Raw genomic sequence first — 17,106 nt, 5'->3', positions numbered from 1 at the left:
TCCACCTACTGCCTCTAGAGGGAGCTCAGAGCAGTTTCACCGGGGGTTACTGCTACCGTGCCTGCTCGTTCGGCTGAACCTAAATCTGTGCTCAGATTCACGTGTGAAATCATTGAGCAGAACTGAAAAATGCACTGGGCTTTTTGGAGCTGCAGCATAACCAAGAAGCAGCCGACACGAGTATCTTCCCTCTCTCCATTTTGCTCACGTAAAGAATGTGCAATGGAAAACACTACAGGAAAAAAAGTATATTTTTGTGTATTCCCCATAGAAAGGGTTTTACGGTAGAAATATTTCTTTTAAAAAAATCTCAGCCAGAACACAGGGAAAAATGAGTGGATCTAGAAGGGGAAAGATGAAGGAAAAGGCCATTGGTACACTTAAGGGTGGAGGGAAGCCCCAGGAGAACTCACAGAGCAAATAAATTCTATAAAGATAAGTAAAAATTTAAGAAATAAAAAAGGGTGGAACCACTGTGTTACTCATACATAGTAGTTGTTCCTATATTAGAGAGAGAAAAACAACCCATCTGCTTCCTTAGCTACCCACATTTTCCATCTACACAGCTTTTGGAATGTAATTCCTAAACCATTCCCAGTCAGACATCTACTTACATATTTTGAGGCACTCTGTCCCCTCCCTCTGTTCTCCTGTGTGAGGCATATAGCAAGCCTTGGAATGAGATGAACGCAGATCCCACCCAGATGTTGGTAACAAGCGGGTTTCTGCTTACTGGTGTACCAGGTAGAGAAAGAAACCCCATCCACTTCTTTCTTGCCCTGCTGATCCCTCTACAGTACCACTGAAGAGCTCTTCTCTACCTCATACAACAGACTCTCAGAGCCCTTCGTTAACTCCTGGCTTCAGATGAGCATTCTCCCTCATCAATTTTCAAACTACCCTCCATTTGGTGGGCAACAATTGATGCCTGCATTAAATTTAAATCTCCCTCCTTGCTCACATTGCTGCTTCAGTTGTGCTTGCACAGCTGGGGCTCACAGGGAACTTCCTCCATCAACAGCCCCAAAAAACAAAAAAGCAGAAGCAAGCAACAGATACTCGTACAGCAATAGAGGACAAGGGGTGTCACTGCAAACTCCACTTATACAAAGAGCTCTGCCACAGTCATCTCTGCTAGCTGAAGGACTGGTGCCTTTCAATGACTAAAAAATCAGTGCCCATATCCAGCCTATAAAGGTAACGGGAGTTGTGCCCGTAGCTGCACAGAGCTCATGGAGTTGTGTACTCTGCAAAGGGTTTAGATCAGGCATCCTCAAACTTTTTAACCAGGGGGCCGGCGCGCGGATGCAGTGGCAGGCAGCCATCTGCGGCTGCTTGGTTTCCCCCCCCAACCCCCGGCAGGGGGGTCTGTAAATACCGGGGGCCGGATTGAGGACCCTGGGGGGCCATATCCAGCCCGCAGGCTGTAGTTTGAGGACCCCTGGTTTAGATAGATACATACATACATTGGCATCGTTTAAAAGAGAAACTTGTACATCAGGTCTTTTCAGAATTTAGCCCTTAATTTGCAGATATTTTTTTTTAATTTATACCAGTACTGCCATTCCAGATGGCCTGAGTTTCTGTCAAGCAATTTGATTTTCTACTCCTGTGTGATATCACAGAAGGCTTAGAAGGTTTTCCTATAGATTTTTCCTTTCAATGATCCTGCTGGTGAATTTAAACCATTTGAATGAAAAGACAAAACTATATTTTCCTATTTCAGAACCAGAAAAAAATGAACAGTCATTGTACAGATGCTTTGTGGCCAAATGAAATCTTCAGTTCAGCTCAGCAAATGGGGACATACTTGCTTTTTTCTGGTTCAGTACAAAAAAGCTTTACGAGGCAATGCTATTAAAACTGACGCTGTTTTCAAAAGAGTCTCAGTTCCTGCCAAATTGAGTTCTCTGTGAATGACAGTTTATCAAGGAGAGGAAAGCTGGATTTTGGGCTACAGCCACTGTGCTTTATCTGACTGGTACTGATCACACATGCCTTTGTACTGAGTAAAGTGCAATCTGACATCGAAGGTCAGGATTTCATGTCCCTGCTCCCAAAAGGCCAAGTGGAGACGTGGAGAGCTCTTCATTGTCATGTCCTGATTGAGCAGCAACTTTAATTTCTGTGACATCAACAAAAGCTCACAAACCCACAGCAATGTGAAGCTTTTAAGAGAGCAGCAGCTCTAATGAAGCAATTAAAGAGACAGCTGAGGAGCACCTGAATACACAGCGCATCCATAAAGAAAACCAGCCAGCCACAATTCCCGCCGGATGCAGACCTCCCTGTCTCCTGAGTTTGTAACAGAGTGTAGCAGTCTATTAGATATGTGGGCAGCCCATCCTATGGCTTGGAGCAAACTGTGGTAAACTGCACTATATTTGGGAAAGGGTGTCATAACAACAGCCATCTATTTATGTATGAGGTTATTCCTGCGGTACTAACCACAGTTCACACCACCAGCAGGAAAAACGTGGTGCCAGGATGCAGCATGCACTGCTTTCAAGAAAAGATCCTTCCAGATATTAAGTGGGAACCAAGAAGAATGCAGAAATACATTTGTGAAGCCTATTTCGTTGGTGAAGCAAAGAGAACTAGATCATAACTATTTAGGTGTAAATTTAAGCTTTAGCTCATCAGTGAATAAATATGACTATGCAACCAGGAGTCTGAAACCAACTGCAGCTTAGGTTGCATAGTAGGCTTCCTCTTTTGCAAGCATTGCACCAGACTCATTAAGGGAACTTTTGAAATTTCTATTGTTACTTACCGCAACATTGCCATAGTCACATGAATAGTGATTTTCAATGTCCAAATCCGTGAAATTCAATAGGACTCTGTGGTTGTAGTCAACTTGGATAACCCAAGAACAATCTACGTTGTTACTATAAGGTTGAGGATAGTTTGGAGAATGGATTTCCCCACTGGCAACTTGGAAGACACCACCGCAGCCTGAAAGAGACATAATCAGTTTTAATCACAAGCTCTTCTATGCTTAGCGAGATTCCACCTATATTTTTAAACTAAGAACATCTCCATCTTTATATTTTCTACATTAAACTTTGGTAAGATGAGTGCTCCAATCGTTGAAGTGTCCTGTCCATAACAAAAATCAATGGAAATTACTATCAGGAAAGTATAACATGATCATTACTGGTGAATATGCAACAACAATGCCTGTGAGTAATGTTTCTTTCTAGTCACAGGCTGGTAGTAGATGTTGTAATGGCCGAAGTATTAGTGCTGCTAATCCTCTATCCTAGATATTGTAAAAGCCATCAAAAATACTGTTCGCATGAATGCCTCAGAGGTAGCATACTGAGAAAGCAATGACTATGCCTAGCTGATCATATGTGAGTAAACCATTTCTGAAAATACCAAGACAGCTAGGAGCTCCCCTTTTCCCACGAGCAGTACAACAATTGCAAGCCCCAAGTTTCTACTTCTCTGCCCATGCAGTTGAGGGCACCTTCAGGTATTTCCAACCAGAACAGCTCCAGTACTCATGAATATCTAAACAGCTTGGAATGATGGATCTTGTGTGGGAAGTGCTAGGACTTTCTACAGGACTAACACAAACAAATGAACTTTTATATGTTGGAAAGGGATGGAGGAGGGTGAGAGAAAGACATTGGGACTGCTGTAGATGGAGGCAGCCCGCTGGAAGGATAAAAACTATACTGTTATTGTTTTCTGGTGAGCGGGTATTTTAGAGGCTAGAGGGGGTTTGGAGCACAACAGGCAAGATGCTGTAGAGGGATGAGAAAGCTTCAGGGGGCCTAAGTAGTAAAAATAAGATCTCAGAAGGGGATTAATTCAAAGGGCTATTGTAGACTTCTTTTTTTAAAAAAATAATCTTGCGCCTTTCTCATAAAACTTATGAAAATGGAGAAGTATAAACCTTGACAAACTAAGGAATTAGTGTGCTTAATCAAGCAAAACTGCAAGAATTAAAACCTGCCTCTGCTCACTTTTCATTGCAATTATTTTCCGATAATTGGCCTTTTCATAAGAACTCCCATGTAGAGACATGTGGCTGGGTCTTTAAAGCATGTCTTCTTTTACTGATTACCAGTAAGGCTTTGAACAAATAATCACACGGGGGATGGATGAACCTTACAGAGTTCAAGTATTTACTAATCACTCCAAATATTTTTGGAGTCAGCCGAGTTCTCCAAGTTAAGCCATGTTCTCAGATATTTTTCAATTTACAGTTTAAAACCAAAAGCACAATTCAGCTAAGAACTCTATGTGGGTGAGTGGGTGGGAAGAACTGTTAGCATGCAAAAGTAGTTTTCTGATTACAGGAATGTCTTGATTAATTATATAAAGAAGAAACCCCAGCAAGATAGACTGTTACAAAATACATACATAGGCCCAGATTTCAGCTAGTTAGCCCATTTATTCTCTGTGTGTCTTTCAGCATCTCTTAGTGTTACCGAATCCAGTAACACCCACATTCTCCTTCAGCTTTCAGTCCTATGCTGTTTGACTACTTTAAATGTTTGCATGGCTGATCCTCGATTCTCAGACTTGCTGAATTTCTCACGGTATTAATCAGTATACTCACCACCTGGATTTTCTTGCCAGGAGGCATTAAACCCTTTCCCTGTCACTGCTCTATCTGTCTTGAAACGAACGATGGCTGAATTGCCAGTAGTAGAGACTCGCAGTGGGTTCTGTGCTGATCTTGAAACACACAGCTGGACTAGTCTAGGAGAGAGGAAGTCAGGGCCACCATAGACCTAGAAATGGAAGAAACTGTCAAAGTTTTTCAAAGAAATTGTCTGCCACACAGAATACATGAGAACTTTTTATCTAAGAGAAAAAAAACTCTGCAAGTATTGAAAGTCATATCACATTTTGAAATGTAAAGTAGCTAATACAGTTATTTTCTCTGCAGGTTTACTTGGCATCTGAACTACCTGGTGCAAGTATGAAATTCTAGCTGATTTCAAAACACCTCTGCATTAAATAAGAATTTTCTGCTTTGGGAACTTCACCACATTCTTCTTTTCCCATCCCTCCAGGGTTAGAAACTTGTTTCTGTTGGGATATAAAACCAGATTTTTTTGTGTGCTTGTGCAAACAAACCGTATTTCTCTGCAGGAATCTGTGCTGATATTTTGCACCCTTTATGTTTAAAGGCACAGCTAAGACTGATTTTTAAATTGTGGCTAGACTTCATTACTCTCTCTGATAAAACCATTGCAATTTTATCTACTTCAATGGCAGAATCAACATCCAAACTATGGGATTTTGGTCAAGTAAACTACGTTTTAATAATACTCTTCAGAAACAAGGAAGTATATCATACATACTTGCACAAGAAGACGGGGTTTGACTTTTAAGAGGGATTATTTCCTACTCAGAAGAGTGTGCCTCAGGCAGTTATAAACCAGAAACCCACCATTCTCTTAAACGTTATCAGCAGTATTGTGTACTTTAGAATGCATTTTTAAACCAATTGAACTGAATTAGATGGCAGTGCTGAAGCCCTGTTAATCCTGTTCTTGTTTTCCAGAAGGGATGTAGGATTTCAGTTTGAGCCCCATTTATAACTGGTGGAACTGGCTCCCTTTCCTTAGTCTTCACTCTTAAAGCTGAACACACATGCTCAGTGCAATTTTCAAACCCAGACATGTGATTTTGGTGCCTAGTGCCTTCAGTGATTGGATGTTCTTGGCTTCTTGCATGCTAATGAAATGCCACCTGATATTAAAGAGTCTCCCACCTTCCGTTGGCATGTCCCTGGTAGGACAGTTGCTACAAAAGCCAGCTTGACAGTAACCTCAAATGTGAAAACTGTTGAAGAGGTACACCAAATAAAGACTGTGCTATTGTCTTTCAGCGTCTGAACTAGCAATAGATGCATTCTCATTGTATCAGCATGTATTATGTATAAATCCTAAAGCTAAACTAGAGAATGGCAAGTTCTAACAAAACCAGGGAATAGGAAGATAAGGCAACAAATCCCATCAGGATTTTCCCACCAGTAGCATCTCAAGTCTGCTCCGATATTTTATTAGTCTTGTAAACACCACAAAGGTCAAAAAAAGCAATCCATGATTTCAGACAGTGGTAGTACTGTAAGAACCAGCCTGCTATCTGGCCCTTTTGCCTCTGATGACTTCTAGATAAGGGGCAACTCAATATTTTCATAAGCTCTGCCTGATACTTTTTAAGCCCAGAATAAGTTGGGGTTCTGTCCAAGCTAAATATCTCAGCAAGTCTTGCAAATAGCTGAGCTAATCGCACCACCTCTAGGGCTAAATGTAGCGCATTGCTACATAGTTTTATTGATCGTGTGCTCACTAACTGCTCATGTGCCTGACACTGCTCTGCCATTGGAGGTATAAGGGAAAGAATTTTATTTTTTTTTTTAACAGGAAAAAATATTCAGTGATTCCAGGGTAATGTGAGACCTCAGAAGCTGAAGCTTGCATCCCTAGAAGAAACAAGGAATTAGTTTTTTTATAAATGTCATAGTCTGTTAGATGTTCAGAATATATTTTGTTATATATATATATGTATATATATATATTATATGTAACATATATATATATATATATATATGTTAAGGCTGATTACACAGGCTTAATAGCTTAAAGATTTTTATTTGCACTGAGACAGCACTTTCTTGTATTCTGCAGGGAGGCTGCATGACTTGAATGGGTAATGGTTCCTCAGTCCAATCGATCATCTCAAGGCATTCAAGAGAAGTCAGTATGGATGAATTCACAGCTCAGATAACAATCTGTAATGAAGCAGGCACAGTCTGGGGAAGAAGCATGTTTGTTCACTGGAAGCTCAATGTCTCCAGAAAAATCTTACTGCTTGTGGGGCCCAATGACAGCTGCACTTATCAGAAGTCTGTTCAAAATGTGAATTGTAAAATGTGTTTGTGGTATACTCCCTGAGTCACAGCCACAGCATGAGATCTAGCAGAAACACATGCTCTTAATCACCTAAACCAGCCCAGAGAAGCTATGTGGCAGAGGAAACAGCAGGAGTTTCTAATATGCATCTAATAAGCGTCATGGATCAGCCTCTCCCACATCATCCCTGGTGCTCCCTGGGGCCATCTGCACACCACGGGCAAAGGGACCAAACCCAGCTCTGACACAAGCCCTGCTGATTTCTGTAGTATTACCTCAGAAATTAACTTGGCCCAAGATGAACACTTAGAGTTGACCTGTTGAAAGAGAATTACGGATGGGGAAGAAATATTGATGGAAATCTGAGGTTTGTGAGCCTCCTTTACACTGTTAACTGTTCAGCAATGGCCTTCTGCACAGTTTCAAAATAAAAAGCACAGTCAAAGCCAAGCTCTTTACAGTTAGGAGTGTATTTTCTTTTCTCTTTTATGCCAGTTCAATTAATCAGATGCTTTCATGAGGACTGGAACGAAAACAAGTCAGAGTGTTTCCATGACAAAAAACAATAAAATGTTACTTTTGGCTACAAAGAGGAAAACCAATAGTTACCACATGAAAAAAGAAGAGGGAAAAGAGAATGGATGGAAAGAATGAATTCCAGGGTGTGGTTCACAAAGAGTCACAGGATGTCTGAGTTGCAAACAGATAAAAATAAAAATATTTAGTCTGACCAGAGTACCTGATCCAGAGATAAAATTATGTTGGACTGCATAGCGGGGATGCAGGACACAGCCATAAAGCCCATGGTTTTAATCTGTTCTTATCATTTGCTTCTGCCCCGTTAGCTCCATTTATTGTTAACAGTCAGCATTCCAGAGTTATGAGCAACAGAAAGCTGGTTTTATGTGTTTGGTCACCCTCATGACACAGATTTTCTGGGAATAAAACTGATCCCTGTTCAGATATAATTGCCAGCAAAGAGAGAGACTGACTTTGACCAAGAATTAAGAATTATGGTAACACTTGATGTTTCTTTATATTTAAATGAGAAGACCTGAGCATCTAATACAGAATTGAAAGTGCAATAGATTGACAGGTTTCCTTCCTTTTCAGCTCAGAGCTACATCTTGCTGTGGCAGAACATATTTATAGTTACAAAAATCTGGTCCATGTTCAAGAGAAGAAGCCATAATTTAACACAGCAGACATGGTCATTTTTCTCTATGTATGTATTTTCAATAGAAACCGTTTTAAAAATATCTTTAACTCTTTCATTGTGTCCAAAATAATATCTTCTATTTCCATGAAACATTTCTAGAAAACATCTATAAGAACACGCTAAAATTTGCTTCTGGATGTTTGTAAAAGGAATGGAATCTGATGGGGAAGAGAGAAAGACAAAGCGCAACAGTGTCATAGAAGAAACAATGAGACAGATTCAAGGAGAATGTGTCAAACACTTGAGCATGCAGAAGCCACGAGGAGAACTTGAGGATTTCACACACAGTATTTTTATGTAACTATTACTGCACAGTCTTGGTGAAACATATGGCAGTACTGGGATACTGACATGGAAGGTACAGCTTGTTTAGGAGACACTGTCAAAGGGAAGGGAAGGGAAATAGTTGCTGTATTTTACAAGAACAAACATGCTTCAGAAAAATGTGCAAGAGAAATATTCAAGAAATTATGGTATAAAACTAAAGTTAGCAGCAAAGGTGCTGCGACGGGAAAGATCTCTTAGAATTTTCCTACATTTCTCTGCCAGGTCAAATGGGTGAGAGTGTTTCTAAGCAAAAGCTAAATGCATCCAGGTAAGCATCTTTTGTGTTTACGGGGGAATTTTTACTACAAGACAACAACTTATTTCAGAGAGCAGAGAGAGTTAATAAGACAGGGAGGGACAGCAGCATGCAGAGCTACTTTAGTACTGATTTTGACTTCCTATTAGAACTGGAAAGTTATTTGGCTTGAAGGAAAACAGGAAGTGGTAGAAACTCACTATTCAAAGATAAGGAAAAAGTGAAATCAGGAGAATAACTATGAGAAAAAGCAGACTTCAAACCCAAAGAATTTGTAGACGGAATACTCTTGGAAAGATTATATTAGAGTCAAAGAAGTTCGGAACCTTAGTGATTGCTGAAACACACTGTGTCAAAGGCATATCAGGAACCTCTTTTTTTCCTAACACTTTCCAAACTTTTGAGTTTATAGTTTTCAGTCTGGACATACACACACAACTACAGGAAAGAAGATGGCAAGATAGAGTAGCTCCTGAAAATGGTCAACCATGTTCCTTTTTTTCCGCACTAAATCTGACTCATCATTTGTTCTGTGTAGACTGTATCAATCATGCTCCGAATGTGTAATTTTATAACAAAAGCAAGAAAATATATACGTGACAAGGTACATAAAGCTCCACCAAATGCCTGCAGTTTGGTAGGGGAAGCTGTTTACTGCCATGCAGAACCTTTGATCTTGCACTAAGACACGAACCCATTTTTCTCAATAAGTTGATTTACGTTAGGTTATCTGTCAGAAGATCAGAGACAGCTGTTGGGAACTGCATGAGCCAAGGTCAGGAGACAAGTAACTCAGAGGCATGCCAGTTCTGAGGGCAGGAAGGCAGGGAAGTTCAAACAGCAAGGTGGACTTCTATGCTGATGAATGAGTAAGGCTGGAAAGAAGTAAAGCATAGCAACTAAGTTTGAAATGGTAAAGAAAGCAAGTCCAAAACCTAAGGTAATTGCCTTGCTCAGAGAGACAGAGCAGCAAACTGTAGGATCCTCTTAAACAACTTCTTTCAGCTATTTGTGTGCAGCAACACACTCATAAACAATGGTTGTAGGGCAGCTCCCCTACTAGTAAAAAAAACTGTCAAGCAAATGGTTGCCAGCCATCTGTACTGGATCATGATGGCTCCTGTGTGACCACCTGCATTGTCCTTGCACTATTCAAGAAATGGTCAGCCATGGAAGATGTAGATTTTTGTAGCTGTTTAATGGATTCCTCTGGGCAACAAAGGCATAACTGATGTGTTCAGGCAGATTAGCTTCAATCTAGTCACTTTAGGCACAAACAACAATGAATCCGCAATACCACAGACTTCACGAATACCCAAACTAGCCAACACAGGTCACCTATTCACAGGCACTGGTGTCAGCAATGCAACATAACAGTCATACTTGCCAATGCTACTGATGGAAAATTCATGGAACAACTTCCTTACACCCAGATCCTACAGAAGTCCCAAAGTCAATAGAATACTCAAATACAGTGTCCATTTGGTCAAGACTTCTGCTTCACTGCTAAGATAGGGAAGCCTGTTTCATTGCCAGAAAGTTGGAGTTAAGTTATACATCTCTTCTAACTCATACAAATGCCTAGCAATCATCTATCTGGCAACTGTATATTCAGGACCTGCTTTGGGATGTGAGTTAAGTCTTCCAGGAATACTGTGGATGAGTGTGCACTAAGGACCACAGGCTGGAGAAATCAAAGCTACAAAGTTGAGAATAGGCAGCAGTGAGTATGGGTAGGTATTGGACAGAAAGCTGTCTAGCTGTACATCAGTCACACATCACATCACCCAGGAGAAGAGGAGAAGAAAGGCCCTAGCAGAGTGCTACAAGATCTCTTAATCATCAGGTTCATTACAAAAACGTTCAAATGTCACCTATGTATTAAATAGAAAGACCCAACAACTGTAGGGGTGATTAGTAATCCATTAGTGATTCAAACATCTTTAATGAGAGCAATCCAGCAAGTCTACACTTCTAAAGAGTTTCTTTCTGAAATTATTTCCTATACCTTCTTCCTGCACTGGAAATCTATTCAAATCTGTTAGCTGGGATTGTTCACCTGGCTGCTTCCCAAGACAAGCACAAAGATGTAGTATATAACAGGACCATCCAGTCTTACAAGTCCCTTAAAGATCAGTAAACCCTTAGAGAAGTACCTTTTCTCCTTGTTCCACTGCCCTAACCTGACTAGGACACTTCCTCTTCTTTTATTCTTTTTTTCTGAGTACAAAGGCTCTTCATAGTTTTCAGTGCTCAGGGTTATAAAACTTCCCACTTCCTTGTAAGGTCCTACACAAAGTCTCACCTTTGTTATCCCCCAAGAGATCCATTATCTTCCTATACATCAGGAAATTTTATCTTCACAGTGCAGCACTCTATGCTTAGTTCTCTGTAAAAGGTGGACTTTTTAAGACTGAGTTTCTCAAAGTAGTTTTGTCTCTTGTTAGAAAGTGTACAGTGCCTAGCATCATTATTAAGGTATAGACTTTCCCAAAAATGGGAAAATTGCAGTAAAATTGTTTGTTCTGTTCCTGCAGATGTTGGGATTATCTGCTCCAGACAGAAAATCACATAACTTGTGTATTTTTGAGTAGTAAATCTAATGCTCTTACCTCCAAAACATCGTTGTTGCAGTTTGAGTGATATTCAATGTCAAGTTCCTGAATGGTGAGTTGAATGCTGCTACCAGGTGCTGTGTGAATATACCAGATGCATTCCTTATTGCTTGGGTATCTGCTGGGGTAGCCAGGGCTGTGAAATGAACCAGAAGGGCCAGAGAGTTCTCCTCCACAACCTGATAACACAGCAAAGAAGCCGTCAGTGAGGGGCTCTGGAAAAGCTCACTGACAGCTCTGCAATGAGGACAGGCATTAGCACCCATTTAATGAACAAATGTGAATACTGGCCTTAAGGGTCTGCTCTATCACAGGGAACTGAGGTCCAGCAGGGAAGAGAAACTCAAGAACGGCAGGCTGGACCTGCCGGCCCTGCCCATGCAGTAAGCACTTCACCTCCTGGTTTGGAAAGTTTCTCACTGTGCCTCAACATCTGCTTTGACAGAAACAGAATGTCTGAAGAAACAGACATACAGCAAAAGAAGTGACATCTTTTGTATTGGCCTCTAACTGTGATCAGTTCTAGAAAGCTGAATCAGAGCCATCCTCAGTTGTTAACTGACCTCAACTAATACACAACCCAAGTTATCATGGGGAGGGCTTCCTATTGTTGTAAAAATGCTGTTTCCCACTGCTTTAGAAATCATAAAACTAAAGACAATGCAATTTCCCTCAGCCCAGTGAGCATGATTACAAGCTGCCAAGTCACAGTGGATAAACTGGGTTTCTGACATTTGGTGGGTTTAATGTTCTTTTTTATTCAGTTGTAACTGTAATTGTAAGATATGCCATGTTTGAAAAGTTATGTATTTTCCTTTCTGATAAGAAATTGTTGTCCTAACCTCACTCCCCAGCTCCTTGGGTGATTTAAGTTCTTGCATATTATGAGCTAGATTGGAAGAAAAAAAAAAAAAAAAAAAGCAAAACAATGGATCAAATGCAGGCCCTAATTTGACAGCACAAAGCAGCTGAACAACCAGGACTGCAGTTCTATCATTGCTTTACAGAGTTGTGGCAACTGCTACGCTCACCTACTTTTGTTGTTCCCAGGAAGATGCTTTCCCTGACCCAGTCCCCCAGTGCAGGTGTCAGTGGGGTGGGAAGGCACAAGAGCCCTTCCCAGTGTCAGGACAGATTTAGATCAGCTACATTCACGATGAAACCTCACCTTTAGAGAAGCCAGTAGGGTGGGTGTGTATCTGTCACATACAGAACCCAATGGAGTTGCGTGTTTGGTCTGATTTTACATGTGTTGCTCTGCCTTGCAGCAGCTTTTTTTTCCCTCTCTACACTACAAGCCCCCAGTTTCTTCATTTAGGCACTAGCTAATCTTTTGCTTACACAGCTTTTACGGGGTCACTCGAGCATTGTAAGTAAAGCCCATGCTCCATCAATCTCTTTGGCTTTATTTCCAGAGGAAAGGCTCTGTCACATAGCAAAAAAGCCCCCAAAACACTTCATAAAACCATTTAATGAACCATGAGCTCTATATTCCCAGGGGCAAACACTGTGTATGTCAGAAGTGATAAATAGCATCTGTTATCAGAACTTTTAGTTATAGGTGATATTTTACAACATAAACCAAATAAACTACCCCTCTGACCTGCCCAACTAATCTACACAGATGTGTAAAACTCCCCTAACCTCTATTAAATCTATGCATAATTTGCAACTTGAAGAAGGTATCTTTGGCCATTGCACTGCTTAACACTTGTTTTTTCTTCAGGAAGCTATAGATCAAGATTAAATGCAAATACTTCCCTCAACACCTTCTACGACAAACTTGTGGTTATTGAAGGGTGGCTGCTAAACCCCAAAAGCATTTGCCATCATCTCTACCCATGGGGTCTTTCAGCTCCTCACTGAAAACTTGAGTTTGGCTTTGCCACAGTCGGCTGTAGGACTTCAAGGACTGCAAAATCTATGAGAGGAAAGAGCAGCAGGTCTGAAATGAAGCAAAGCAAGAAGAAGCTATTTTAAACTAAAGAAGAGCCATCTAAATACAGATGTGAGGAAGACCCCAACCATGCCAACAATGTAACATGGATCTCCATCAGTCCATCGCACAGGACTCGCCAGAAAACCACCGTTCAAACACAAGCATTCCCACAACTGAGCAATAGTTAGCTATAACCCAGGAAAGACTTTACATAGCTGAGGTTGACCTCACGGGTGAATTGTCACAGGCTTAGTTCTCCCTTTTTCCCCAACTTGCTGCACAGGATGCTCCATAACCCTGAGGTGGTTTGCCCTGCAGCCACAAAGCTACATTGTCACGCTACCCCATGTCTCAGCCAAGGAATAAATGCAGCTTTTAAGTGTATTTGAAACCAATCCTGCCTTCAGTCCCTCCGGAGAAACAGATCCATTAATATTTCAGCAGAGAGACAGAGAGGAAGAAAGCTTCAGTGGAACCCACCACCCCGGTTTTTTCCCCAGTGCCATCAGAAGATGGCCTAATTTTCCTCAAAAGAAACCAGATCGTTGGGTTTTTATAGCTGGAGAAAAAAAAAGTTGTCGGCAGGGGGGGAGCCCTACAGCTGAATCTGCAGGGTGAGTTACTCTCTCTCTTCTCCCTCAGCAGCAGGAATGACACAGCCGCTGAGGCCAGACTTCAGGAGGGGAAAGCCGCCTCGCCAGCTTGGGAAACAGAACGATTTCTCAACAGACAGACTTGATGGCTCGGCTCCTGAGGGGTGGGAACGGGGAGGCAGGGGAGTTTCAGCAGGCGAGAACAAAGCCAATTGCCATTTATCTCAGCCTGAGGAAAGCTGGGAACATTTTAAACTAAACAGGCAGTTATGACTCAGCTTCTCCTACTAAGAGTTTCCTGATAGCCACAAAGACATGTTTTTTTTATTTAAACCCGAAGTGGCTCAGATGAGTGGAAAGCTTGTGTGATGGGCTTTGAGGCCCTGACCTTTCTTTCTATGCAACCCTTGCAGGTAGCATTCGGATTATTCATGCTCCCTCTCCAGAGTGGTTTATATTTTCTCTGAGCTGAATCGATACTCTCTGGATGACGTGTGTGAAGCACATGAATAAGAATGTCAAACTGGTTTTCATGTGCCATTTCTTTTCTTCCAACTACAAATGTTCCCAGAAAAGGCTCTTTGTTAAAGAGAAATAATTCTTCTTACATGCTCCAGTAAAATGGAGGTAAAGTTTAGATGTCTGATTCATTTCTTATAATGAATGTGCTGAACTCATGTTGAAATCATTTATTGTTTCAAACAGATCAGAAATTGCTTAAGTTTATGCCTAAGTATTCACTAATACCTGAAAAAAGACTCCCTGATCTTTGCAAATATGTGAACTTCACACCTGAACTATTTTGACTGACCTGCATATGCAAAGCAGAAGCCTCTGTATCAGAGCAGAATCATAATCTCTGAACTCTCTGACCAGCTGGCAGAAAGTCTATATATTATGTTTCTGCTCTTACATGGATGAGGTAAGAATCAGTTCTGTTGTGCTTTTTTGAAAAAATATATAGATGCTAGATGGTTTTAACAAAATATTTACAGAAATACTTAAGAGATTAAAACAGATATTCCTGCCTTTAAACTCACTTGCTACATCTATCTAACACTAAAATGAGAAAACCTCAAATTATGATAGAAAAACTTTTTGAAATGCTTATACATTTTGTATGTGAAAGATTTGCCAAGCCTTAGAATTAATAAAAAAAAATGATAATAAAAATGATCAGGAATAGTGTTTCAAAACAAGAAGCAAACTTCAGTGACTTTGCAGCTTATATTTTGGTTCCTGGAATATTATGGGTCCTTATGATTCACAAAACTTTTGTCTTGAATGTTCTAAGAAGATTAATTTAGAATTTGATCCCTGACTTCTTACTCAGTGTCTTCCCCATTTTCATTAGTCACAAAATTATTACAGAATTATCCCTTTCTTTGATCGGATCACAGGTACAAGCCATCAAGGAAAAGTAAACTGCAAGTATTTCACCTATTACGTGTGTGTTACCTATGAAAACAGATCCCCTGCCTTAAGATGCTTATACTAGGCACTGCAATCAGCCTTGGCAGACTTAAAATAACCTGAGAAGATATCAAACAAATTACATTCATGTGTATGGTGTTCACACTGAAGATGCAGATGTAGATGCATATTTATTTTTATACCTATATGAGTATGTGGATATATGTATTGATTTTGCATTTAAAACGAAAACTTCATGAGAAATGCCAGTCCTGTTCTTTTGAAACATTCACTTGTATGTACTGTATCTGTTTCCTGTTTTTTGAGCAAGCTAAGAAATACATTTTGATTTAACCTGGAATGTAATTTCCATACCAAAGTAGCCTGCCTACTTTATTAAGATATTGAAATAGGAAAAGTTTAAATGATGATGTAATCATCCCAGCTAATTAAACTTCTTCCATCTCTGGCATCACCACTAAATGAATACAAACCTTCTACTGTTTACATTTGTCTGCAAACATCAGATTAGAGTTTGCTTCTATTAAAATAATGGAATTTATGCTGTTTATGGCAACAAAGGAAAAAAGATTTGGTCTTTAGGGGTAAATAATATTGTGGAAGCAGAACCTATAAATTGCTGCATGACTTCAGCTCTCGCTGCAATAGTGGTGAATAATGTGAGACCCATTCAGTTCATATTGAAACATCTTTTAAAGTTTTTCTCAGCACAAAAATACATGGTCTTGCTGTTTGTGGACAGATTTACAGACAGCTGCACTGTGGAAAAGTTCTTGTAGCTGAACTGTATACAGCGTATGCTCAGTTTGTGCAGACCTTCTTGCAGTTATTTTGGAAAATTCAGCCCTGCAGTTAAACTGAGAAAAAAAAGGGATGGGAGATACTCTTCTAGTAGTATAAAGGTTCTGGAAGTCCCTTGAAAAATGCTTAAAACAACTACCTAAGCTGCTGTTAGTTGCTAGGAAATCAGACAACAAATAGAAAGTTCGGGAAACATACATTTAGTGTCTTTGCTTTCCTCTGGCTAAAATCTAAGTAGTTGCTGAAGATTGTGCAAGGGATGATTTATAGATCTTTCCATATTACTGCCTGTTTGGTTAGCAGATGGTGTTCATTAACCAAAGAAGAATCCCTATTCTCATAAATAATTATAGCTGAATAGAGAAGTATTAATCTGTGGAAACCTCTATTATTTGCAAGGTTTTCAGATTTATTCATGGGTATGTTTTAGCCACATGCTAGAAAAATCCCTTCCATAAAGTTTAAAGTGAAATGACACTGTAAAATCAAAGTTAGTGACATAAAAGGATTCAGCGTTGTTCCATTTGTTGTGCTCATCGTGGAATTTTTCAGTAAGCATTAACTGAGTATAGCTGCAAGTAGCGGGTAGTACGAACATTTGCCTGTACTACAATAATACTTGCATGAAGTAAAACTTGGATTTGATTCTGAAATCTTTTGCTCTCTTGAGTAGGTTTAGTTTATAGAATAGTATCCAATGGAGCAAGAGAGAGAATTTTGGTGATGAGGGTTTATACAAGAGAGTAAAATTTCAAGTGATAAACTGTGCTGTGCTTTTGGGTTCTTTTTTTTCTTCTCTCTGGTTTCTTCATCACCTCTATAGTTTTGATTATTATTGTTTCATCAGTCCCCTGAATTCTGGTATTTTCTTCAACATGTTCCAATGTGAAATCAGTAAGATGGATAATAAACAAAGAGACTACTCTGGGACGCAGAGACATAAAGGCAAATTTAGCCGTTTAAACAGGAGTTGAATCCTCTGAAATATTTAACAGCCACAGCTCCCATATCAGCTGATATGTGTTCAATGTTAAAAAAAAA

At 40.1% G+C, this 17,106-nt stretch overlaps 1 protein-coding gene across 1 annotated transcript in view; it reads right to left on the bottom strand.

Annotated features, from left to right (window-relative positions):
* CUBN (cubilin) overlaps positions 1-17,106 on the bottom strand; it is a 155,177-nt gene that overhangs the window by 70,500 nt on the left and 67,571 nt on the right. Inside the window, exons 33-35 of the mRNA XM_055708924.1 lie at positions 11,296-11,477; positions 4,574-4,748; positions 2,774-2,955 (exon numbers count right to left, since the gene is read on the bottom strand). Coding sequence (XP_055564899.1) covers positions 2,774-2,955; positions 4,574-4,748; positions 11,296-11,477 — 539 coding nt within the window. The remainder of the gene's footprint in view (positions 1-2,773; positions 2,956-4,573; positions 4,749-11,295; positions 11,478-17,106) is intronic.

Source organism: Falco cherrug, chromosome 4 (assembly GCF_023634085.1).
Source record: "Falco cherrug isolate bFalChe1 chromosome 4, bFalChe1.pri, whole genome shotgun sequence".
Classification (NCBI taxonomy): Eukaryota; Metazoa; Chordata; class Aves; order Falconiformes; family Falconidae; genus Falco; species Falco cherrug.
Note: the sequence above shows the minus strand (reverse complement) of the source record. Positions and strands in the feature narration are given on the sequence as shown.